Source organism: Corvus cornix, chromosome 8 (assembly GCF_000738735.6).
Source record: "Corvus cornix cornix isolate S_Up_H32 chromosome 8, ASM73873v5, whole genome shotgun sequence".
Classification (NCBI taxonomy): domain Eukaryota; kingdom Metazoa; phylum Chordata; class Aves; order Passeriformes; family Corvidae; genus Corvus; species Corvus cornix.
This window is the reverse complement of record NC_046338.1, coordinates 24,705,200-24,731,336: the sequence shown is the minus strand read 5'-3', so window position 1 is coordinate 24,731,336 and position 26,137 is coordinate 24,705,200. Positions and strand designations below refer to the sequence as shown.

Sequence of the window (26,137 nt, the reverse complement as noted above, 5' to 3'; positions counted from 1 at the left end):
TGAGGTAGTGTTTTGCATTTGTTCTAGCCTCTCTTACTCTTCTGCCATCTGCAGAAATGATTTTCTGATTTATTCTTCAGCACATGTAGCTCCTGGGAGGTTTGACCATAGTGCTTCTGAAGTGCAACTACTTTCTTTTAGTCATCCCAGAAATGTGACTCAAAATGTCTCACTATCTGGGCGTATCCACTGCATACCAGAAGGGAGAGATGCCTACCTTCTCCTGCTGTTTCTTTCTTCTGTGCACTGAAAGACTTTCCTTTGAGGAAGGTTACACTACATAAAGTTCTCCCTACCACCTGTAAACACTGAGAGTAATCTTCTTGCTGCATGGCAGTGAGAGAATCAACACCTTTTCCTCTCAGAATTTTTCTGTAGATTTTGATGTTGGTTTTTTTACTTTCCAATATTTTGATGAATCTGTAGGTGTGAATGGCAGGATGCAGTACTGTCCCATCTTGAAGGAGCCTCATGAGGAGATGGCACCATGTGGAGGTTGTCCAGAGGAAGAGTGGTCTTGGGGGGAAGGTTCTGTTGGAAGGGTCTGCTGAAGCAAGAGAAGGCAGTAATAACCAGTATTCCCATTTGGAGTAGGTTTTGTTTCAGGCTACTGCCTTAATTGTCACAAACTTGTAAAAATTGCTGCTTAGCTTTGAACTGTAAAATGAAGTTCAGCGGATTGAGACCAAACTGGATGTGGAGCAGGTATGACCCAGTGTCCCTTGGGGACATGAAGGAAGAAGCCTGTGGAACAGACCTGTGAAAAGATGGTGCTGGAGATCTGAGGTTGTTGACTGGGCACTGCCTGAACATTTCATATGTTTGCTCACCTCTGGAGCTTGCCTGCTGGGTCAGGAAACGTGAAAGGAATCCACACACATCCCCTGGACTCACAGGAGGTTGGGGGTGCAGGGATGTGACTGCTCAGTGCTGTGGAATGGCTGTGCAACACTCGGACATTCACACCAGCCCTGGTACAGGCATCCCCAGGGGCAGTGGAAACTGATGGGGGTGAGATTTCGGATTCACGGCAGCTGAGTGGATCCTGCTCATGCCCCAGGCTATGTGCTCCTCTCTCTGCCAGCTCCCATCTTCTTCCACTGACCTATCTGGCTGTCTGCTTCCTGGAGGGGCTAATGAGTTGCAGAGGGCTCTGTAAGCATGTAAAGGTGACAGCACCACAGATGTGTGACCAGGAGGGGCACAGTGAGGACTGCTGGGGCATGGAGCCACTCCAGCAATCTGCAGGTTTATACCCATACGTAGTAATTCCTTTTACTAGCAGTGTTCAGGGCCTTGTGACCTACCTGTGTGAAGTCCACAGCTGACTCTTCCCCATGAGGATTTGCTACAAATTCACTTGGAGGTGAAACACTGTCCCTTGGTGTGAGGGATGCATGCCTACACTGGGAATGGGAACTTCTCTTGGCCAGTGAGAGCATGTTCTGACCTGGCTTGAGCAATGGCAACTGTGCATCGTATCATCAGAGAAAGGTGAACAACTTGCTGGAGTAATAATTATGATCAGATGATGCTACATAATTAAAAACACTGGTTAATTCAGGTAGGGAGAGATATTAACTTAAATGTATCTTAACTTTCTATTCTGTGGGTATGCTAACATTTAGGAGAGAACTGTTGTTGGTTAGGATAACTTCTGGCACGTTCATTGTGAGCTGACAATAGTTTTTCAGTACATTTGGAACTAGGAAAATGTCTAATTACTCAGATGACTAGGTACGTTTCAGCAGTGCTTATTTGGAGGCTTTGTTTTGACTTTGTTTGAATAGCATGAAATGCCTAACATTTTACCTTGTAAGGAAATTGAATACAAATGAGGGCACAGGACAGGCTTTAAAAATATCACTTAGGTGATGCTGAATGTGTGAGATGCATGAGGAAAATCATCCACAGCTGAGCAATGGACATAAATTGCTTGGAGTAAAGCGCAGTGGCCAGAACCAACCCTTCTTGGAGCTAGAACATCCTATTTCTCCTCCTCAGTCTTTGGGGAAGAGATCAAACCCACGTGATCCCTAAGTACTCCCCATGTAAATCCTATCTTTGTATGATACTGCTGAATGTAATTTGGATGCTTGTATTATTCAGTGGAAGTGTTCTGTCTAGAGGCTGAGTGGTTTGTTGGAGTCAGAGTTCCAGTTAGACCTATTTTGAGTCATCTTTTAAGGTGAAGCTATGCATGTCAAGAACGGCTCTGAAATAGATTTTAAAATCTCAAAGCTGCTAGCCGGATTTTACATGGTTTTCACCTGGATGCTTTATGTATGCCCAGTACAGAAGGATGTTGGTAGTGGAAGGAGTGGGCTGCTCTTTTGAAAGGCCTCTTTCCTTGCCTTCCACGAAGTGAGGATGCCCAAAGGACCTTCCCCTCATGTCCCTGGCAGGTCTGGCTTGTGCTCCTGCAGCCCTGCTTGGCAGGAGGTGACCCTGCAGCTGCTTGTCCAGGAAATAAAAGTGCTTGTCAAATGGAGCTGTTGATGCTCCACCTTTCATCAGCTCTGAGCAGGCGGACAATTTCTGTGGCAAGCTTGTGGCTGTATCAAATTAGCTATGAAATGATTTGCATAATAGATTAATCAACCAGCAACAAAACATCCCTCTTTTCTGCCAAGAAAAGAAAGGCAACAACTCAGCTGTTACAAGAGGCCATTATGTTCCTTGCAACCCTTAATCTTTCTTTCTTGCAAGAGCGCTCCGTGTTTTGGCCTCACGCAGGAAGCTGGCCTGCTCGCTGGCTTCATTTGCGTCACATCTTGGCAGCTTTTTCCAATTCTTTTGGGCCAAATTTTGCCACCGTTATGGTGACCTTCTAGGGAGGGTATTTCCTATGGAATTGGTGGCTGGCTGCCAGATGACTCTCTGTTGCCAGGTCCTCTATTAGCCTTTGCCTTTCCATTGAAATTCCTCTGGGCCCCTTGAGTTCCTTCAGAGTTGACCCATTTCCCTGGGAAGTTGGGGAGCAGGAGAATGAAGGGGAGCGAGTCACCTCAGCATGTAACTGTGAGTGGACAGGAACTGGTCACTGTGTTTTATTTTTCCTGTGTTCCTCCCTCCCTGTAAGCCAGCAGTATGAATTTCCTAAGCTGTATGGTCCTCCTGCAGCTCCAGATGTGACATCTGTGTGTCCTTGTTTGGCTGAAGGATTCCCAATCAGTGCTGGGGGAGTTTCAGTCCGAATGGATCCTAACGTGCAGATGATAAGAGGCTTAACTGGCTAATTGAATGTGATAGCGTGAAGCTTCTCTCATGGTGAGGTTTAATTGGATTATGATACTGTACAGTGATGTGGAGGCTTGCAGGGCATGCAGCCAGCTTCACAAGGAGAGAGTGGATCCTTGCTAATCACTCATTTGTTTAAAATAATGAATTGCCTAGAGAGCTCTGATGAGCGTGCTGTGCTTGCTGCAGCCAGTATCCTTGGAGAAGGGATCCCTCAAAAATGAGGGGCTACCACACATGAAGACCCTGTCCTTGGGTTGGTGCAGCTATAGTGGAGGGTCTCCAGGTGAGGAGGAGACGAGCTCCTTTTGTTTGGAAAAACAGATGCGTGGGCTCTCTTGTTGTGTGCTGGAGTCTAGAACACATTTCCTCCTCTAGAACCACTTCAGCCTTTCCTGCAGAGCTTTATGTGGCTGTGTCGCTTGTCACAAGCTGTGCCTTTCTTTTGAGGTGGCCTGCTTGTTCCTTCTCATCTAGCAGCTGCAAGTCTGCAGGCCAGGCTGCCTCCCAGCACAGTTACTTGCAGGGCAATAACTATTTTTGATCAGGAGCTTAAATGCTTCCCCTGCTCCAGCCGGAAAGCAGTCTAATTTTTAAAGCACGCAGCAAAAGTAAAACTGAGAGCAGCTTTTGCATGCTGTGAAGTTTACTTGGTGGAGGCTCTCGTGTGTATAAACCAGAGCTAGGGTCTTCAAGCCAGGCAGTGTTCAGGTGCTCACCTGGCTCGGGGTGTGTGTGGCAGTGCCTGTGTTTTGGGTGCAGTTCCTGGGGGTTGTATGCTTTGTGGAAGTCACTGAATGAGCTGCTGTTCCTGGGAATTTTTGCACTGAAAGTAAGAGCATTTGGTTTACTGATGTTTCAAAAGGGTTTGAAATGTTCTTGGTTGCTCAGATCTGATTTCAGAAGAGTTGTCAAGGAAAATGGCATTTGTTCTCCTGTAAGCAGATGGATTAGCATAAAATATCAGCTTTGATGTCCTTCGAAGTGTGCTCCTCATCCATAGCCTTTGTACTGGTTTGGAGAGTTAACTGTTTGTCTCATCAGTGTTTGAATGGGCTGGGAAATATCCCAAGGATGGTATGTGTTATTTGGGCAGGGAACAGCACCTGGGCACTGTGAGGTTTTCTTTACCTTGTCCTGTTTCTTGCTGTGGCTCATCCAAACAAATAAATGTGATGGCTTTGCTGTTGCTGGGAAATGGCAGTTCAGCCACTTTTCCCCCAGTGCTCTAACATGTGGGACCTCCCTCCCCAAGCTCTAGTTTGGTCTGATGATAAACCCACTCCCCTCTCCTGCTTGTTTGCCTTTTTGGCAGTCAGGTGCTCTGGAGCCTGTAGGAGGAAAGTGAAAGGGACTAGCCAAGGGGGAATGTTGGTGTTTATCCAAATCCTACATAGCTTGCAGGTCCTTCTGGACCTCAGGGAGGTAGTTGGTTTTGTTCTAAAAAGAAGGAAAAAAAAAAATGGATCAAACCTGGTGATCCAGGATGACTTTTTTTTAATGTGTGTTGGCGGGGAGAGGTGGAGGTTTGAAGGCGTGAGGCTGTGAAGGAGCAGGACATGAAGGGTATGCCTGTGTGTGCAGAGTGAAGTGAAACATGTTCACTGCTCAACAAAGCACTTTATTTTGCTGTTTAAAATCTTCTGAAGAAAGACACTGCTTTCATCAGATCCCTTTGCTCTGTTGAGCTCAACTGTTCAAAATTTTTTCCTGCTCTTTTTATTTTTCTACAAAGCCATTGCTGTGCAAGGGCTTGGAGGTGCTCCTCACTGCTGGCAAGTAAATATCATGTGTCGGAGAGAGATCTCTAAAGGGATCTTTATCTCTGCAAGGAGACACATGGAAGGCTGTAAATGGAGACATGGGAAAACCATGGAGCTCATAATGTGGTTCTGGCCTGTGTTTCAGGAGTTTCTAGTGCAGGGCTCTCATTTATGGCTGAAGCGAGCTGCAGTTTGCACATGCACTTGTCTGGTACGTGTTTCCCAACAGGCACTAGGCCAGATCTAGATATAGAGCAGAGAATAACCCCCACTGGGAGATTCTTAGGAAGCCTTATCTATATATAGTCCATATAAGTCTGTATCCCCTTTCTGCTGAGAGCACAGTCTGCCCAGGGAATGTGGTTAATACAGATACGCCCAGCTTCTGAGAACCAGGCAAAGATCCATAAGTATCACGTCTGCTGCGTCCTTTGAGTGATCCTGTGCATGTCCTGGCTCCTGCTGCTCTGGGTGGCAGTGGGGAATTCTCTGCTGAGGGCCCCAGCTGTGCTACTCCGTGCCATGACCGTGCTGTTGTGGCAGGCTGGTGACACGCTCCTGTGGCCAGCTAGGCTTGTCCTCTGTGGGAGCACGAAGCACAGAGGGAACAGCTGTGGGGGCTGGGGTACATCATTCATGCAGAGCTGATGGTGCCTGTGCCTTTGGAGCACGTTGGTCTGGTGGGTGCTCTCATTAAAGCGATGAAATCGTAGCTTGGCAGTGACTTGTCATGAAATAATTTATGTTAGGATTTTCATGCCAGTGCAGTTCCCTTTCTTGCAGCTGCTTACCAGACATTCTGCTGCTTTGGGAATGAAAAACAATTTGCAGTGCTCAGCCCACCTGCAGAAAAACTCAAAACAAATAAACAAACTGTGAGCAGGTGTCTTAGATCAGGAGTGGGAACGCACAGTAAGGTGGACAAGGTGCCCTTTCACACAACAGTGTGGTCTCCTAGTAATTTATATGTGGGTGCAGTTTCACCATTAGAATGTCTGAGGCCATTCCCAGCCTTCCTTTCCATTTAGTACATTACTTTCTCCAGCTGGTGCGCCACCATATTTCGTAGCTGTCCTGGCAGCTGCTCAGTGCCAGCCATGGAGGAGCACAGCCTTCTTTCTACTGCAGAAAGTTTGCTGCCCACTTAGCAGTTCTGCAGCACATCCTGAAATCACAGAAGTGAGAGTCTGGGGAGCTTTGTACCAGCTTGAAATGTCAGTCGTGAACAGCTTGTAAGGTTCTGTTGGACCAGCTGGAGGCATGGCTTTCTCTTTGGATGCATTTGGCTTTGAGATTGTGGCCCTAGGCCTTCAGAAAGCAACCCCATTTTCTGTGCTGGAGACATGGATTCCTTTCTCTTTTAGGGAGCTGGTCTGGTGGTGTAATGTCTGTGAAAGTCATAGGATTGTTGGAGGACATCTCCTCACACATGATTTTACAAATATAGCAGGATCGTTTGAGGTCACTCAGTCTTGAGTTTCTTCAGGGATTGCACACTTCAGCTGGAGGCTGGGCTGGAGCTCAATTTGATTGCCTCTGGAGGGGCTGTGCTGAAAATGGGTGTCTGTATTATGGGGTCTAATCTCAAGACAGTCCTGTAAACTTCCCAGATCTTATGTGTGCAGTCTTCACCTTGTCCTGTGTGTCCTGATTTCAGTGCTGCCTCAGCTGTGTGATCACGGTGGTTTGTAATGGAGACAGGGCCCTTGCTGTTCTCAGCAGAGCAATTGTAGTGCCGGTCTCCCAGCTGTGGGCAGCCAGCATCAGGGCTGTCTTCTTACTGTTCCATCTGTGCAGTGGGTGTTTGGGGGTGTAGGACACAAGCATTTACCTCTTCTGCCTGTTACAGCAAGGCTCCAGCAGCTCGCTCACTGAAGAGCTCTCTCTGATGTGTGCAGAGCTGTTGTACTGTTCTGACAGCCTCCAGGTGGCTTTTACCTGCTCCTCTGAAGCTGGTGTGTCTGTTGGCTTTTTGTAAACTACCCACTTTGGCTGCTGCTTGCCAGCACCTTCTGCCTTGTGCCAGTGCACAAGAGTTCACATGGTAAAGTGGATCATCAGGGTGGAGGTTTATTGGGGGGCAGAGGTGAGGAAGTGGGCTGTGTTCAGTTGGATCAGTTCTCTGCTGTGCTTTGCGTGATGATCCAAATGGCTGTGCAGGTAGAGTCTGCAGACGAGGATGGAGCAAGTAACCCACTTAATGTAGCACTGCACCACGTTTCTAATTTAGTGGAGTTTCTCTTCGGGCCAAGGAAATGACTTTGAATGGCTGTGGGAGGAGAAGTCCAGCCCCTTGTTTAGAGGCTGGTGTTTTAGCTCTGTGCTATAAACCCTGGGTGGTCCAAAGGTTTGTGTGTGTTCTCCAGCTCGGGGCTGCTGTTGTCAGAGCCACGGAGCTGGTCAGGGTGAAGAGATGGTTGGAGTGGAGGTGGTCTTTTTTTTGGCTCTGTGGGGAGGTCTCTGGTAGGAAGAAGGTTTTGGGAGCTGGGCTCTTTGCAATGAAATTGTCAAACAGACACTTTCTAACTTGAGTAATTGACAGTGTAACCAAAGCTGCTGGAGATTGCTGGGGATGTAACTGAATCTTTCACACCGATTCTTATGCAAATTTAAACATGTGCTCCTGGCTTCTAATGGGACACCTACAAATACAACCGGCTCCATTCAGTAATCAGCATCCTGCATTGGATCTTTAATTGCTTGTGGCTTTAGTCAGTGAGACTTGCAGAGCTGCATCTGTCAGTTTCTCAGTGTTGTCCTTACCTGTACACATGAAGTTTCCCTGTAGATTTTGCCTAAGTCACCTGTGGAGGTTCTGGCACGTTGTTTGGTGTGTTTGTTGTTGACACTGCCCATTGCCATACTGCTTTGGCTCAGGAGCAAATGAGCCTGAACGTTTCAGTGCTCTTTTCCTTGCTGATGTGTTGGGTCTCATAAGAGGTAAATTAAATGACCTTGAGGTCTGCAGAAAATAATTTGGTGTATTTAACACTGAGTACAAATCATCTTAGGTTTCAATCCAGTAAATCTGTAACTGTGAGTTGATGAGCCCATTTAAAAAGTATTATTTTTGGGTTCTTGTGGAAGATGGGTGTCTGCAACCTCCTGGTGTAGTTTCAAATTCAGGGTTGTTTTTTTCATGCATGTGCCACGTGGTGATGGAGCAGTTGGTCAAAACCATGTGGACTTAATTTCTTTAAAGTACAAACAGCTTAGAAATGTTTGTTTATATATTAAATAATCTGCCAGTGACTGTAAGCATTTCCATGTTTCTGCAAGAAATGAAGGTAATTATATAATCAGCAAAGATTCATATGGTTTAACTTGTGTTCCATCTGGCATTAGTTAAATTGATGTTTTCATCTGCATGACCTTTCAGGGTGGGGAGAAATTATGAAAATGGAAAACATGGCTGAAAAAGACCTTCCTGGGACATCTAGGCTATGTAAAGGCTGGAACAGGTCCCCTGAACAGCCCCTGACAGCTGCTGAGGGGAGCAACTCCTTCTTTCCCCTCTGCTGTGGTCCATGTTACTGGGTAGGTATTGTATGAGCTTTAAAATGGGTGGTTTTACTTGACAGAGGAGTTGCCTGTCCTGTATGCAGTCCTTCCCCAGTGCATAAATGTATGGGCAGACTAACTAGATTAACTACAGCAGGAAGAGCTTCCTTCTTAAAATAAAGCTATTGTTAGAGCATCACTTATCATAAATCTATAGCTCTTCTAATCCTGCCCTCCTCCTGTTTCTGCTCTTCCATCCGCCTGCTGGTTTACACTTTGCAGGGTCTGCTCTGAGTTACTTGGGGGCTGTCCTGCAGCCTTTCCTCTGTGATCTCTTCCTCTCAGATGAGCAGTTTTCAGCATCAAAAGGATCCTTCCAAAATGCCCTCTTTAATGAAAATATACCTGCATGCTTTCTAAGTGGTAGAAAGACGATATGCTGCCTTCCCGATCAAGTTGCACCCATTGCCTCAAAATGAAGGATTTGCAAGGAAAGCTGAGAACTGCAAGAACTGGATCATATATATTTCATGTTGCTAGTGGCTTGCTAGGGGCTGAACTCCCTTTTATTTGCTCTTCTACCTCTTCCCGGAGAGTATGCCAGAGTTTAAGGTGCTCCGATTTCCTTCAGGCTGGAGGGATCTGTATCTTCTTTCTTCCACAATTCTGCTTTATTTTGCTTAATAGAGTTGAAGACCGTTAGTGTAGGCTTTGTCCTTGCTTCACAAATAGACTTTGAGTGTCTCCAGGTACTTGGATAAGCTTTGCCTGTTCAAGTTCAGTCCCAGTGAGGATCTGAGACAGCCACTTGCAGATACCAAAGCAGATCAGAGGATTTTTTCCTCCCAACATGTAGCATTCAGCAGCTCAAGCGTAAAGCTGTTCACTGAGACAAAACTTTGGTGGCTTTTTACCCTTGGTCCAGGGGGACGTGCCTGAGGATCAGAAGCCTGGATAGTGCTTAGTTCAAGCAAGCACATGGAGCTTTTTCCAGGGAAAAGGGATTTCAGAGATTGATTTTCTCAGTTCAGCCTTTGGTCAGCATGCTCTTGTTTTTCTGATACCTAAATGGCAGGTCCTGCTGGGTGTCTTTAAAAAAACATTTATAATAAGCTTTTATTGTTCATTCAATTGTTTCCTTGTTCCAGGACCATAACCTAAACGTCCGAGCGGCTGTTTGTGTTCCTGCTGCACCTGCATTCAAGGCCAGCTTTCTACTGCTGGCCCCTTGCTGTGCCTGTGTGGAGTGCAAAGTGCTCAGCTCTCCTCACACGTCCTGATGGTGCTGCATTTGGACCCATCTGCCTTGTCTGGGTTTGCATGCTTCGGTTTGCTTGGCACCACTGCTCTCCTGCAGGTTCCAGTAGCCTGATTACTGGTGTTTCCACCTTTGCACAGCACTTGTGATCAAGAAGATCTCTGGATCAAAAAACCAGTTGCACCCAGGTACTTGAGTACAGGATCTGGTCCAGAGCTGGGTTGTGGATAGGTTTAGGCTGACCCCACCAACATTCCAACCATGTGCTGCCTCCAGTGTTCTGTGGTATTTACTTCTGCCCTGGCCTCTCTCAACACTGCCACCAGCCACTGCTGTGGCTCTGAGTCCCAAAAGCAATGCAGAATGGACAGTAAAACTGCCTGGTGAACGTTGGCAAAGTTTTACAATTCTTCACAAGCCTTCAGGGGAGGCCTGGGAAAGTGCTTTGTATGTTGTGTACTTTTATCTTACGTAAACAACTCTTGTCAGTAGAGCAAACAGGACGCTTGCTTTGCCAAGCAGTGTGCTGGGCCCTGGGCAGTGCTTGTGTGAGGCTGCCACCACGGTGAGCTCTCAAAGGTAGCTCTCCATTTTACACAACTCTAAGATTATTTCACTCTGCTTTGCTTTGCATCCGCTAGGTTGTCGTATTTCTCTCTGGTGGTGATCAGATTTGCTGATGGTTTGTATTTTAGCAGGGAAAAATGCCCCTTGTTGGGATTCTGGTATGTCTGTATACAGTAAAAAATGTTGAGTGGGCTGGGAATAGCTTCCAGCGAAGTTATATCAGTTTCTTGGAGCTCTTTTGTTTGGTAGAAATTCCTTTCTTTTCTCTCCCCCTTCACATCCCTCTGACAGCCCACCTCTTTTTTCCAAGGGCTTGCTGAGGTATAATTCACAATTGAGTGAAGTGAAATATGCACAGCTGCAAATGCATTTTTAAATGATGCTTCATCGTTAAAGCATCTCTCTGAACAGGTTGGCAGTTTCAGTAGCCATCAGAGTGCAGTAACAAAGAGGATTTTGTTGAAAACACTTGCCTTTGATTTTTATCAAGCTCTGAGAATGTGTTGACCACTTGATACTTTTGAGTGCAGATAGGAAGTATCTGGAGCAGGCGAGATCTACACTGGAGAAATATGTTAGATGTGTCCCTGAAAAATGGGATGTAGTTAAGTTATCCTTTGCTCTTCCCGCATTGTATTGTGGAAATCATATGACAGCTGGAGTACAATAAAAGACAAAAGTTAAAAAAAGTTTTCTTGACTTTTGAAGTGTCATATCCAGTCTTGCATGCTGCAGCTCTCCTCTGCCTTCCCACTGAATGGAGAATTTTTGCAACTCTCTTTCCCTCTTTGGATCCACCAGATGTTTTTGTGATTCCTTGCTTTTCCTGGTGTGTGACAAAGCCCAGCAAGTGGAAGCTGCAGGCATGCAGTATCCTGTTACTGTTGGCCCAGTGTTGCAAGGATTTGATATGGGGCTGCTTGAATCTCAGCCATACCAAGATCCAATGTCTGTTTATCGATAAGTTGAAATAGATTTATCAACATCTAGGACAGCTCAGAAGACTTGAATCAGTTTAGTGGCAGAATTTGGTGTAGTTTAATGGAAACAATGCTCTAATCTCTCGAAATTAAACATTTCATCTTGTCTCCCACAGTTCCTGACTCTTGAACAGTGAACTGAGGCTCCTTTAGGTTTTGTTTCTCTGCTCTCTGTCCTCTGCCAGCAGACTGCTGCTGCTCCTGCTGAGTCTCCTGGGCCTATCTCAGTTCCAAAATTATCACCACATTTTCCAAGCTATTGCATGAGTAACTTTGGGCTTTTCTCCTGTGAGTGAATTCACTCTCTATCAGTTCTGCAAGAGGACCTCTTATGAGTGGAAGCTACTCTGTTTGAGGTGGCACATCTGCAGACAGGATCAGTCATGGGGGGTCATCTGTGTCTGCAGTATTCTTGCTGATTCAGGTGTGAAAGCAGAGAATGTCTTAGTAATTTGTAGTTACATGAGCACTTATGTGTGATTACATAACATACACTATACATAACACAAAATCTCTAGGTGAAGCAGTTGTATCACCGCCTCGCTTCCAGTGTTTCCCTTCAGCGAGTTTCAAGGTGCTTGCTATGAGTAGACCTTTGCTTCACGGTGATGGAAATGAAGGCTCAAAACAAACACTCTGGAAGTGGTAGAAAATCTACACTGGTGCTCTAGAGAGCTTGGGCTCACCAGGACTGTGCTGGAAACGTATCACGCATGTAAATACATTTCTTTTGTATGATTAGCCATAGGCTCTGATGGAAAAGTTGATGTGCTTGGTATTAGCTGTAGTCATGTGGTGAAAATCAGAGGTTGAGTGTGGTCCTCTGAGTGAGGACAGCATAAAATTAAGGATAAATCCCATCCTAATGTTGTGGTACTTGGCCTTGTCTCATCCCCACTGATGATCCTCAGCTGTTTGTGTGACAGAAATGCTCTTTGACAGCCTGAGTGTGTGTACCTAGTTTCAGATGTGCCATGCCTCATCCATGAGCAGGAGCACTGACCACAAAATGATCCTGATATCTATTCCTTGCTCTTAGCATCACTGTCATGTTAGAGTTAGATGATTGCATCAGCAAAGACATTAGAGGAGAATGTTTTCAGGGCGCTGAGACTGGTCTGGCTGTGGGGTTTGGTCTCCATGAATGATCTGATGGTGTGATCTTGTTCATAAGTGGAGTAACTATCTTATTCCTGGATAGGCTCCTTAGTAATCCCTTCTTGCAGTGAACCTTAATATCCTGCTAGGGAAGAGCAGCCTCTCATTCAAACTCAGCTTGTTCATGTCTCATTTACCTCGGTTTGCTTATTTTGTGGTGCATCTACAGCTTATCTTGATAAATCCAGTTTCAGTGGGAACTCACAGGCCTGATGAAAGGTTCTGGGTACTGAATGGATTATGATTGTTATAAATTACTTTTTGTTTTATTGCTTGTATTCAACATTTTAAAAGTCCTACAGGAGTCTGGAACAAGTTCTGAGCAGCAAAGATGAACATTTTGGAGCACCCTGTGTCTGTCAAAGCTCACTGTTTTGCTGGCTTACACAGGTCACACTGATATTTTAATAAATATTCTTGACAAATTGAACTAGCAAGTTTAGGCACTTGGTTTGCTTTGCTGCTCCCTTATTGCTTTCAGGAATGAAATATCACCAGCAATGATGCTGAAGAACTGTAATCTCTAAATAATACTGAATCTCTGCTTGCCAGTTCAACTTCCCACAGCTGCTGAAGAGGTTTAGAGTATTAAGGAAATGCAAATGTTTTTCTGGAGCAAACCATTGTATTCTGCCTGCCACTGCAAATGTTTGGCACTGGGATTCTTCTGTACTTCTTTAGTAAAAATTGTGGTTGCTTTTTTCCCTGACAAACTTAAAGGTGATATTAGCATTCAGAAAAGAGGGTGAACAAAGTCTGAGTTGCCAGGTTTCTCCCTTTTTCATGAGAAATACAGAGAAATCTCAGTCATGAGGGGTTTTTACAGAGAAGAAAATAAACAGAAAACCTTGTGCTGAGTTATTTCCAAACAAGTGCTTTCTTTTTCAGTAGCGATTCTTTAAACTAGAGCACACAGGGTATATTTAGATGTAAAGAGACACACTGTGGGGGAAGGCATTTTTCAGGTTCTGTTGAGAGACATTTTGAGATCACCTGGAGGCTGGGATTTTCCCTAAATGAAGCTGCTTTTATTGAGAGGGGATCAGAAGTGCTCTGAAAACCCAAGCTGTTTGCAGACCCTTCTGCAGGGTCTGGAAGTGCATGTCCTGGCTGTCCCCCAGGTCGTAAGGTTGGCCTGGTGATGCAGGTGCCTCCCCACTCAGGTATCTCCTCAGGGCTGGGCAAGGGTGTTACATGCAGTCTTTGCCAGTGCAAAATCTGCTGCTGCTTCAGTGTAAGGTCACTTCCATGGGTCAGCTTTAAAGACTACAAGACATCCCAGTTTCTGTTCATTAGTGCACTTTTGGTGGGTTCTGCAGTTCTCAGGGCTGTGTTTGGAGAGCTGATGTTGTGCTTGGCAGCAGACTGGGCACTGCACTCTCTGTAAGCTTTTTCAGTCCAGTTCAGCTGGTTTTGGAAGTTAAAATACTGCTTCTGGATACTGCTATAGTTCCATCCCTGGCAGTAGTGCTGGTAGTTTTGCTTCAGCCGTCTCATTCTTGCACTAGCTGGGGTAATGTTCAGCTATTTGGCTTTTAGAGTCTCACTAGATTCCTTATTTCTGTTCTCTGGTGATTTCCTTCCCAGCTTATCTGTGCTCTTCTGAGCAGACAGTGTGCAAATGAGCAAGTGCTACCCAGAATATTTGATGGAAGAAATGCAATGGATATGTGCTGGAGCACAATGGAGCTTCAATAAGAGGCATTTTCTTGCAAGGAGTGCTGAATGGCACTTGGCATTTTCAGACCTTTTTTGACCACTGTTAATATTGGAAAGCTCCTCTCAGTTTGCCCCTTCCTTTCTGGGGAGACAAATCTGCAAAGGACAGTACCTTTCAGCTGCTTTACCCTCAATGTTTCGTTCCAGTTTGAGGGATGTTCATCAAGGTTTCCAGCAAGTTTAATGCTGAATAGGGTTCCCCAGCTTTAGTGGCAGGATTCAGAGTTCTTTGTAATTTCTATTTAGTGCTGATGGAGGCTGCTTTGTCAGCTGTATATCGTTGCCTTGTAAAAACCAGCACTGTTCAAATAAACGCTTCTGGGAAAGAACCATCTTTCTTTTATAACTGTTTTAATGTGTTTGATTTGGGAACATCCTTTGAGCTGTGGCCAGAGAGCAAATGGGTTGCCGACACTGCAGTCCCATGGCGAAAGTACCTGTGCACACGTGAGCCCGAGCTATGGGGCTCAGAGGTCAGAGTGCACAGCTGAGGTGCTGTGAGCATTACACAGGGTGTTTGGTACAGCTGTAGAAATTGCTCTTTGTGGAGCTGGTGTTTCTCCTAACCTTCCTTCTGACCTGCTGTTGAATACATTGGGGTTTATAGTTTCAATTTTCTTGCCTCCTTTCCTGTCGTTCCAGTTGTCAGTTCTGTATTTTTGCACGCTGGAGAGAAATCATATGTTGGGGTGCTGAATAGTTCTCCTGTATTTGAGGTGCAATGAGAATTGTGGAAAACAAGTCAGTTTCAAACTTAAGTAACCAATCTTGATATTTCATTGATTGTCATACCATTCATCTCTGGAGTCGGGGAGGAAGGGAGCCAGCATTAAACATGGGGCAATTGAAGGAATAGCGCAGGCTGTTGGCTCTGAGAGGTGTTGGGGTGGCTGGCTGCACATGCCTGTCTGGAAGAAGGTCAGAATGGCAGGCTTGGACAGCCTTGCTGCAATGGGAATGGTATTGGGATCTGTGAAGTGTTCTCCTAGCCTGAAAGCAAGCCTGCCAGCAGCATGCTTTTCATATTTGATTGCTGTGCTGGCTAATACCAAACGTACCATCAAAGTTCACTATGTTTTCCACTGCTGCTAGCTGCTCTGCCTTTACTCTTGCATGACACTGAGTTCTCAGAAAAAAAGCAAACAGCATTTTGGGGTCTAAATTATGTCTCTGTGGTTCTTCCAGCTTGTACATGTTGGGCCACATGGCAAACTTCACAAACAAAAGCCTCTTAACTGGTACTTGATGCAGCTAGTTTAAATTGAGGTTACAGAAAGTGGTTAGGAATGGGTCACCTGCCCTGGCTTTGCTGCCTTGGGTCCAGATGGGTCAGCAAGGGAAAAGCAATTTCAAAACCAACCATAAAACCCACCCCCAAAATTAATTTAAAAAAAAACTCCTACAGCAGTTTTCAGACAGTTTGTTTATTTGGAATGGTGTAATGTGGTTGTCTTCCAAAGAAGCACCAAGTCTTAAGAATTACATAGCATCAGGATCTTGGCTTTGGGTGGGAGGGCCATGTGCCTGACTTGCTAGTGAGCTAGGAATTGTTCTTGGATGGCTGAGTGAGAAGTAATTTGATGTGACCCATGGTGTGAGCCAGTCTGGTCTCTGGGGTGACAGGCTGTTTAGCTTGCCTCTGTGTCAGGTGATGGTGTGGGAGCTATTTGAAGTGGAGAGAAATAAAGCAGAGAGATGGCACGCTGTTCATGCCCTGAGAACAAATTCAGCTTTGGGTACACCAAGAAGCCGTCTGTTTTTCCTTGACTGCTTTCCTAGCTGGAGGCTTCCTAGTCCTGATTTCTTACGCTGAAGAAATCACAGTGACTGGTAACCCAGGCAGAACTGAGCCTTCCTTACAAGCTCTTCTAACATGTGCCCGAAGTCCAGGCTCCTCTTGGCATAGTTTTTTTCCTCTTGATGGTTGATTTACAGACAATGGGGAAGCTCAGAATATTTGAGACAGTCCTTTTCTCCAAAGATTTGCAGGCCTTGGAGGCAGTGTGCTGTGATTGGGACTGTGCTGTCTCCCCAGGGTACCACGTGGGGAGCAGGAGTGTGCAGAGCACAGTGGGCTCTTGCTGTGGGCTGTTCAGCAGTGGGAACAAAAAGCAGAATAGCACCAGGCATTTTGAAAGTAGTTGAACGCAAGAGTACTTGGAGAGTTCTTCATGCTATCGAAAGGAAAATACTAAATACTAAGCCAGACTGACTGGTGCAGGACTTCCCTCTGAATCTACCTGCACTCCATCCCCTCGATGGGTTGGGGAGGGGAGCTGCTGGGGCAGTGGTTGGTTGGAGAACAGCGTTCCTGACGCAGTAGTGAAGGAGGATTTGCCATCAGACTGCTCCGGAGGGAGTGAGCAGGAACAAGCAGTCTGTCGGAGGAGCCGGTCTCATTTGTTGCATGGATGCGGAGAAGTTGGTGACGTGTGGGCTGTGACAGCCCCAGTTGCTGCGGTGATGTTACACCTCCCAGCCCGCTGCTGCTGTGTTTGGGAATGCTGTGCTCAGGGTTGGGCATGGATTCGGGGAAGGAGAGGACGGGGAAGAGACTGAGGGTTATCCGGGCAAGGCATGTGCTGGGAAAAACCTGTGCCCTGAGGCACTTTCTTTAACCTTTTCATCTCGCGGACCGTGCCTGTAACAGAGGTGGCTGCCACAGGGAGGATTCCCTTGGGCGTGTGCTGGACGGCTGGGTGCCGGCTTTGTTCCTGCAGCCGGCTGCAGCACTGACAGCTTGGGAAGGGGATACTGCTACAAACAGGGCGGATGTGCTGTTCCATGCCTTGAGGCAAATTGGACGTAGCAGGAAGCCTTTAGCTCTGATGGTCCTTCTCATCTGCTGGCGACTTCATGCAGCTCCCGCTAGTCCTGGAGGGCTCAGGGGCAGATGGGAACGGCTCCGGGCAGGCAGGGAGTGTTCCTGTATCGTGCCTGAACAGCCAATCCCGGTGATCAGCCTGCTGTGTGACAGGCGCTGCTGTCTGGGGCAGGGGGGCAGCCAGAAGGCAGGTTGCATAAGGAAGGCATGCAAGGATGAGCCAGGGAGTGGAGGGCTGCTGGATTTGTTCCAGCTGCGAAGGTCTCTCCTCTTCATCCCCCACCCACTGATTTGTTTTTTTGCATTCTTCCTCCCGGAGTCTCCTTGTGGTTTAGGGCGTGATTCGTTTGCTCATTTGTGTATCTGTTTCTTTGCCAGTGTGTGAGGCGTGTGGTGGGAGCTGCCCTCCACCCTGGCTGGCTCACGTAAACTTAGTGGGTCGTGCCTTTGCTTTGTTGCTGACTAGCTGAGAAATGAAGCCCTAGCTACAGAAATAGCTTGACCAGCCCACATCCTAAAGGCTCCCCCTCCTTGACAGTGGTATTTTGACTGCGCTCATTAGGTGTTCAGATGGGAGATTGGCATTTCAGCGCTGCTGCGAGGCTTTCTGGGCTCTACTGCACTCCCTGGGTGTCTCCTGCAAGCTTGTTAGACCCATAGCTACCACAAGCCTTTGGTCAGATGGATGTGGCTATGCCTACTCTGCCTCCATTTTGTTCCTTGGTGGTGCCTCTGGCTGTTCCAGCTACTAGTGAATTAATACAACAAATATCAAATGTGTTTGTGTCATCTGTAATACAGAAAATGTGATCCTGATGCCTGTCAGAGGAGCCTTAACCATGAATCAGCTGACTTTATTCTTTAAAGCTAATAAAGCACCTTCCTACTGCCTCAAAACTCTGAAAACATTGATCAAATCTAATTCACCAGTACCACAGGCACTTTCACTGATGCTCACTTTGGTATCAGGATGCTGTGCAGTCCTGTTGTTCTGGATGCTGGATTTGGAAGAGGCAAACCAGGAGAGGTGTATTTAACTACATTTGTGCCTGTGCCTGGCTTTGCAGGCAGCATGGTGTGAATACATAGGTGAGTTTGCCTGACTCCTTTATACTCCATAGCCTGTCTGAGAAACAGACTTAATCCCTGCTTTGTCAGTGGTTGGGTTTTTTCCTCCTTTGAGTCACCCTGTAAAGGGATTTGAAATCATCAAATTGAGAAGTAAGAAACCAATGTGTAACAATGTGTGCAGGAACTAAGATCCGACTGAGGCCAACAGTTGTGTGAAGAGCTACCCCTGCTCTTGCAGAGATGATTTCCTAAAGGGAGAGAAAGCTACTGTTACTCAGTAGCACAGTTCAGAGCATGTACCTGGAGGTGAGCGGTTGGTGTCAGACAGGCTGATTTCCTGCAGGTGTGACTTGGAATGCCTCACATCTTGGCTGGGTAGTCAGAACATGGTGTGTGACACAACTGCCAGCAACTGCCAGAAGAGATTTTGCTTGGCTACCTGAAGAGTGTGTGGGACTGTGGAGGTTTAGCTTCACCTGTGTGTTTCACCAGCATCGCTGTGTCTCGGTAGTGCCCTTTCCTTCCCAGATTACTGAAGCACTAAGAAATGAGAAGTGCTAATGGAATATGTAAACTCTGCTTTGTGAATCAGGGTTATTTGGCTTGCAGGGATCCTGATCCCTTTGTGACCTTGGTGAGTCCCCAATAGCCAGCCAGCAATGTCTTGACCTACTGAAGGAAGACATCTCTCAGCATTTCCCAATTGATATGTTGGATTAGAGCATCTAAGCTCAGATGTGCTTTGCTACTTGGTTATATTAACTTCAAGTAGCGAGTGTGCTCATGTGGAGTTCTAGGATCTTGTAAAAATTATGCAGATCTGCAAAATTTTAACATGCCCATCCCCTTTTGCTTGCTCAGTTTGGAGTAGGCATATCTGTAATATATTTGAAGTGAGCAGGACAGTATTTCAACTATAAAAGGATAGTGTCTGGCTGTATATGTGTGTCCTCGTGAGGTCCTGGGTAGAGCCTGTTGCATAAAATAAGCTGCCATCCTCCTACCTGGCTGAACAAGACCTGCTTGGTCCAGCATTTCTATGGATCTTAGTCTCCAGAATCTTAAGAGCTTAGTTCTCTGTATTAATGCTGGGAGGAGGATTTCAAGATCCTTGAGAACAAGAACAATGAAAATACTGGCTCTGCAATTGTTTCCTGGCTGCTTAAACCTTACTCAAATGGATCTATATCCAGAACAGCTGATTAAAGGTCAGCTTAGTGGGAAATGTGAATGAAGGACTATTAGGTTTCTTTGCGGGTTACTCAGGTTATGTTTCTGGCATGGCAGAAAATGGGGTGCTTGACCTCTGCCTCCTCGTTTAATTTCACCTTGCCTTGGAGCTTCCCTGATAATGCGACCAAGATTAGATCACTTTGAGGTAGTTGTCTCATTAAGCTTTGGAAAGTGAGGAAGGATCTTCCTGAGGCTCCTAGTGCTGCCCTTGACCAGAGGCCCAAATCTGATGTATCAGTGGCATCAGAGGACAGTACTTCTGCCCTTTTTTCTCCCCAAGTTAGCTCCTAGGCCAGTACAGAGCCCTGCCTTTGGCACGTAACTGCAGCAACAGGTTTATCCATGTGTTGTTCTTTTCTTCCTGAGCAGGTGTAAGAAGCTGCTGGTGCAGTCAGCTCTTGGTGCACTGCAGACATTCATACCTTCCAGAAGCAGCTGTCTCCCAAAAATGCTGTGCAGGGCTCTTGGCTCCGGCCTCTCCTGCACAGACACCCCCATAGCTATGTGCAGAATGGCTCTGTTTGTCTGGGCAACCATGTGTAGGTGGGTGTCTCTCTCCACTTCTCCTTTGAGTGGCTTGTGGTTTATTTTGGGATTGATGTGGGTGTAAAGTGTCAGCTTGGAGCACAACGCTCAACGTGGACATTGAAAGCACCAGGGTAAGAGGCTGCTTGCTGTCCTGAAATGCTGAAATAACTTGGGTGAGATGAAACTGTCCAGTGGCCAAATGGAAACTGATTCCTTCCTTATAGCCATTGGCTGATTGAGGTTTTCAGACCTCAGAGGAGAGTGCTCCTGGCATGAAACACTTTCTCTAGGAATAGTTCCTCACAGCTCTTAACCTGGACAAAGGGTATCTGTGTACTATGGTCTTCCTGCCCCAGCTCCCATCTTGTACTCGGAGTCCCCTATAAGTGTGGATGCCTCCTGTTATTATTCTCTATTTCTATGGGGTTTAATTAAAATGCAGGTCTTTAATTTTTAATTTTTCCTTCCTGTTGATTCGACTGTCTCTGCGTGAACAAGGTCTCAGTGCAATTACTGTGCTCCCTGTGGAGAAACAGACATTTAATTCAGCAAGGCAGACTCTTTCTTGGAGGGGGTTTATTTTCCTGATCTTCCTACTCAGGGGGATGCAAAAGCAAAACATCCAGTGAGTAAAGTATGCGACACTTTATTTGGTTGTTCTGGACACGTTTGCTGCATCTCAGTTACCAAAATGTTATGTTCTTTGCAGAGAGCTGCCTCCTTAAGCAAAGGGCTTGTGATGAAGCTACTCAGCACAACCTGCATTAGCAAGGCAAGTTGAAACCATTGGATCAGGTCCAGGTTTCCTCTTTAAAACTCTGGTCTTGCAGCAGTGATGTAAAAAGATGGAGTTTTATTGTAGCATTAAGCTGTCTCATGATTTGTTAACCTGAGACCAGGATCAGGCAAGTACCTTGTACATGCTTGCTGGGGGGCACGTGAGTGACCAGAGGGGACAGAGGCTGCTGCTGCTGTTAGGGACCCAGCTGAGCTCCTAACAGGGATATCAACTATGAACCTTCAATAAAGGGTGGAAATATAGGCTCTCAGATTTCTATTGTCCTTATTTAAGTCTGCTTCAGCTAAGTTAGTGCTTTTGCTAACTTAATGCCCCTTGTGCAACTGTAGTTCACGGCTGAAACACGTGAAGACAGGATTTCTCTGCACCTTCTGTATTGCTGTCCCAGGTTTTCAAAATACTTCAGGCTTCTTCAGCTCCAGGCTTGAGGCTTCCTCAGTTCCCCTTATGTGTGCTAGGTTATTTTCTCTGTGTTCACAGAGATCATATCTATATGTATTAGAAGCTTCCAAATGCAGCCTTGTTCTTTTTCCACATCTTTCCAGGTCCACCTGTGTCTGTTCTGTTTTACTTACCGGTGTTTAAGCTAACGGGCTCATTGGTAGAAGTGGCTTGTGAGACTGGTCCCTGTTCTGACTCCTGAGACTTGATGGAAGTACAGTAAAACCTTGGCAAAAGATAAGTGCGTGGTAGGAGGTGCCGCTGTTATCAGAAGCAGTTATTGCACACAAATCCTTGCTGTACCTGTGTGCACGAGTAGTTCAGGATCCTTGTGCTGGTGGCAGGGACACACTTGGCATCTGCCTTTTCATCATGATTTGAGTAAGGTGTGGCCCCTTTCTGCCACATATTCTGAAGATTGCTTTGATTTGTAAGCTGCCAACTTAGACTGAAATAGTGTGTTGAGGGTAAGAGTGATTTGATGGGACTTAAACTGCTTTTTATCCATCCCCCACACACCCTGCCCCCCACCGATGGAGAGGATAAACATTTCATTGTTTTTTGTGTGAAGTGCCTTTTAGTACCAGCAGCCCAGCAATGGGGTATAAAGAAAGCAGATGTGTCCCATGTCTTTTTTAAACTGCTTTTGTTTTTCTGATCACTGTAAAGGAGGCTTTCAATTTTTAATTTTTTTTTTTCCCAAGCAGCAAGTGCTCCACAGGGTTTGATCAAAGCTCATAAATGATGAATTGAAGGAATGCCCGGCGGAGAACAGAACGCCCTCCTTGTGCTCTGCTCTGTGTGCTGAGAACACCATTGTTTCTTCCTGTACCTTTTCCATCCTCGAGCTCGGGGCTGGAGAGAAAAGATCTTTGTTCCTTGCCTGTCAGCTGAGACAATGCCAGTGTGTTGTCCTACCTCTGCTCTCAGCACCTGACTGGCCGGAGCTCTGTGGGTTTTGGCAAGCGGAGCACAATTGTCCTCCAGCTACCGCGTTACAAAGAAAACAAACGGCTTCACAGCCTCCTTCCTCCAGATCCTGGCCCGGCTGCTTCACGGCAGCAGCCACGTGTGTCTGCGCTTGCTGTTTTATTCACGATGCAGAAGAAAAGCCAACACCCTCTCCTGTGCTCCAGGTTGAGGGATGCAGCTTCACCTGACTCGAAGTGCACACAGCTGCTGGTGGGGGGACAGAAGTGGACAGAGGCCCAGGCAGGCCCCATTTTTCCACCTTTCTTGTTATTTCTGCAGCATATCTGGCTGTGCTGTCTTGTGATGCAAAGCTCTGCAAAGGAGAGAGCTTGTAGTTCTCTCTTTCTCTTGGTTTTTGGGGGTTTTAGCAGGAACCAGTGCTTTGCAAAGGAGGAGGAAGAACAGATGGAACGGGCTGGGTGGAGAAGAGGCTGTCAAGGACATGTTTGGAGAGGTGCTGGAGTGCAAACCATAAGAGCCCAGACTGGCTCTTCCCTGTTACTGGCCCTGTGTGAGAGACCAGAGTTCACACAGAGCTACGGATGTTTCAGGATGAGACAGGCAGTACTTGCTTCAACATCTACCCCCACTCCTGTTGGGAAGAGCCTTTAGCTGCATCTCTCCTGCTGTTTTGCACCCAGGCTGATCCTGTCTACCTTCAGGCATTGCAGCAAAGCAGTGTTTCAGCTTCCCACCACAGTGGAAAAGATGGTGGAGATGCAAGTCACCCTTGCAGTGCTGAACTACTGGGCACCTGGCACCAGGGTGGAGTACCGTAGTTCAAGTGCAGGCATCAGTCAGTGGCACTTGTGCGAGTGCTGCTTGGACATGCACCAAAATCCAGCATCAGCTCCTCTTTCCTTCTCATCTTCTGCTGGACTTCACCCCTTCATGAACAGTCCTGATGTTACACTTGATCTGGGAGAAAGAGCTCGGCAGTGGGTTTGAGAAGAGCAATGCTCATGTCTGCTAACATTCCATGTCAGAGGCCAGAGATGCCCATGCCTGACACAAAGGCAGTGCTGGCTCCTGGCCAGCGTGACAGATGATGTCTAGTCACTGCAGCCCGCCCAGCAACTTTCTCTGGCCTCTGCTATCCTCAAACTGAGCTGTCTTGGCTTCAGGTTTATCTTTCCCTGAAGTTCGTTTATGAGTATGCCTTCTGAATTCCCCCAGCTAGTGGTAACTTCTGTGAAACTGTGACAGTGCCAGTGCCATGGTTCTGTTACCCAGAGCCTTAACTTTGCTGCAGAGGCTGAATTTCATCTGCTCCCAAGCTCCCTGTGCTGGAAGGCAGAAGTGCAAACAGCTTTAACCAGAACAATGTAGCATTGCCTGGGTGAAGAATGTGAATTACTTGCATATGTGTGGCATGTGAACACCAGGGCCAGAGGGCACCACTTGAGTCCTTTCCTTCTTTCTTTTCCTTTTTTTCTCCCTCCTTTCTATTAGAGATGCCTGAGCCACTTGCTACTACTTTTGTTTGGGGGTGAGGAGAAGAATGTGTGGGTTGACAAGAGGAGGTGGGAGCAAGATCTTTAGGAGCCAGGAGTCTGAAGATGAAAAAGCCAACAATCTAGGAAAGCCTTGTAGACAAGTTTAAAATTAGATTGACCCTATGCTTTCATATTGCTGGAATTTAATTCCTCTGACCCTGAAGCTTTTGGTCTGACTCAGAGCAAGGGTTCCCAGGCTGTGGTCGGTGAAGGCCAGTGCTGTTTGGGGCTCTCATGTGGCCATGGGTCTGTATCAGAGACAGATGTACCTCCTGTCCACCTCCTTGTATTTATTGAAAGTTGAGAAATTGAGTCTGAGAAGCCAGGGAAGCCTCATATATTTCTGCTGTCTTTGTATCAGTGTGCGGCTTGTGTCTGGAGCCTGTTCACCCTTAAACTGGGATACTGCTGTGTGTAAAAGCTGTTCAGAGCTTTTCCTTTTTCAGGCATGATTGTAACTGTTTCTCTTCTGTTCCTGTTTGCAGGTTGTGCAGCTTGACATTAAAGAAACTGGTAGTCTTAAAGGAATTGGATAAGGAGCTTATTTCTGGGGTCATTGCTGTCAAAATGCAGGTAATTGCTGCTCAGTTCTAAGAATTGTGTTGTTTGACTAAAAATACTGGCAGGTGCCCAAACTGAACTTTACCTCCACATAAGGGTCCATTGCATCCACAGTCCCAAGTCCATCAGGGCATTCTGGATCTGTGCAGACTCTCCTTCTCCCATCTTCCTACTTCATTTCACTGTTGTAAGCGAAGAATATTGTTCACTGATGGCTCAGCATGAGCTTGTCTGCATGTAAAAATGCTCTTTATGAATCATATGTCACCTTTTCTTCCTGAGCTGGCACTAAATCCAAGCCTGGTTCTCTTTTTAACAGTCTGGGGCTGAACATCTTGGTAACTGGGTCTTGGTTTGGGGGAGTCTGGGCCTTCCTCTGCTGGTGGGCAGCTCTGCTATTGAGCCTGTGGCCAAGCTTGTCAGTGGATTTGTAGGGTGCCTGTACAGACTAATTACTTTTCCTAAAATACAGTTGTTATCCTAGGTAGATAACCCACTTTACAGCAGATGTTTGCCATTTAATTAGGTAACTCCATGTAGGTCACACTGCCTGGAGGCGGGCTGGGAAGGAAGGGGACTCAGTTCCACAGTGCGTCACGGCATCAGTTCAGCTCATGTGCTCCCATCACTGCAAATGCTAAAGTGCTTAACGAGTAAAAGCCTGGCAGACCTATAAGTAGAACGTCAACTGTGCTGAAAAGCTGCTGCTTTTCAAATAAAGAACTAGGCAAACCCCTGCAGAGAGCTGGTTGTGTCAAAGCACACAAAATCTAGTTTGGAAGGTGAAATCAGGAAGGGCCTGTGGTGGAAAAATATATAGCTGAGGATTTAATTGGTATCTCTCATCTTTAAGTTGTCCAGCTGGGGTAAAAATGTGTCCCTCTATGTTGGAGGGAGTTCATGCAGCCACAGCAGGGAGCAGAAAGGCAGGGAATTGCTTCACACACCTGGTTTGTGGGAACCTCAGAAGAAGCACTGCTGTGGGTTTCCAGGCTGTCAGATACTGCTTATCAAGGCTGAAAGCTTTCCATATGTTTGTGCTCCTAGATGATGAATGCATCACTGTAAGGACCTGAGGCTTGTCAGTGAATGATCTATACCCAGAGAGTGCCAGACTTGGGTTGAAGAATTCAGTAGCTTTTATTAGAGCAAAACCTTCTTTTCCTCTCCAGATTACTGCTGACTGCTTACACTTTCTATAGGTGAAAGCTTGCCCCAGACCCACAAATCCAAAGGGAATTTTAACACGTGGGAGTTTCACATCCCATTTTGTGTATTTGTTGTGATCTGCATTCCTGCTGTAATCCAGACACTGGAACCTGAGCAGTCCTCTTCACACCAGGGCCCATCCCTGAGGAACTGGAAGGCAGACAGGCATGCCTTGTTCAGGACATGCATCTGCATGTCCCAGGCTGCAACTTGCATCACCAGGCTACCCTTATTTTGCCCTGTCCACTTGACCTAGAGGTGACAGTGGCTGGAATGGCCGTTGTTCCAAAGAGTGCCTCGCCTTGGGTGTCCCTTGTGCTGGCTCTGCACCCATATTTCTTTGGGATGTGCTGTTTAACAGTGGGTCAGTAGCACTGCAGCTGTCGACACAGCCAGGTTCGAAGCCCTGCTATTAAAAGTCCCTTTAGAGCTTGCAGGTTATGATGCTGATGCTGACAAGCTCTTTCAGGGATGCTTAATCTGCCAGCACTCAGGTTTCTGACATGGCTATTGTTTGAGGCTGGTGATACTGGATCATCAAATACATGATCTCTGTCAAATGACTGCCTTTGTATGGGGAATTGCATGAGAGTTGTCAGACACCAGAGCCCTTCCAGAGGGGATGGCTGAATTCAGACCTAATGAGAGCATCTTACCTGCATTTCCCATGTCTCCTTGCAGCCTCCTGAGCAGTGATGTTCAAAGAGTTGTCAGCTGTATTTCCTGAGCCATTGCTCTGTTTATCTGCTGTGGTCTTTTAAAAGCAACTATATTTGGTCTTTCATTAGATTTTGGTTGCGTAACCAGTAAAGCAAGA

The 26,137-nt window shown here is 46.5% G+C and overlaps 1 protein-coding gene across 8 annotated transcripts in view; it reads left to right on the top strand.

The window, feature by feature from the left end:
• Positions 1 to 26,137, top strand: part of PACS2 (phosphofurin acidic cluster sorting protein 2) — a 77,930-nt gene that overhangs the window by 3,315 nt on the left and 48,478 nt on the right. For all 8 annotated transcript variants that reach the window (XM_039555815.1, XM_039555810.1, XM_039555809.1 and 5 more), the window contains exon 2: positions 24,036 to 24,123. In XM_039555815.1, coding sequence (XP_039411749.1) covers positions 24,036 to 24,123 — 88 coding nt within the window. The remainder of the gene's footprint in view (positions 1 to 24,035; positions 24,124 to 26,137) is intronic.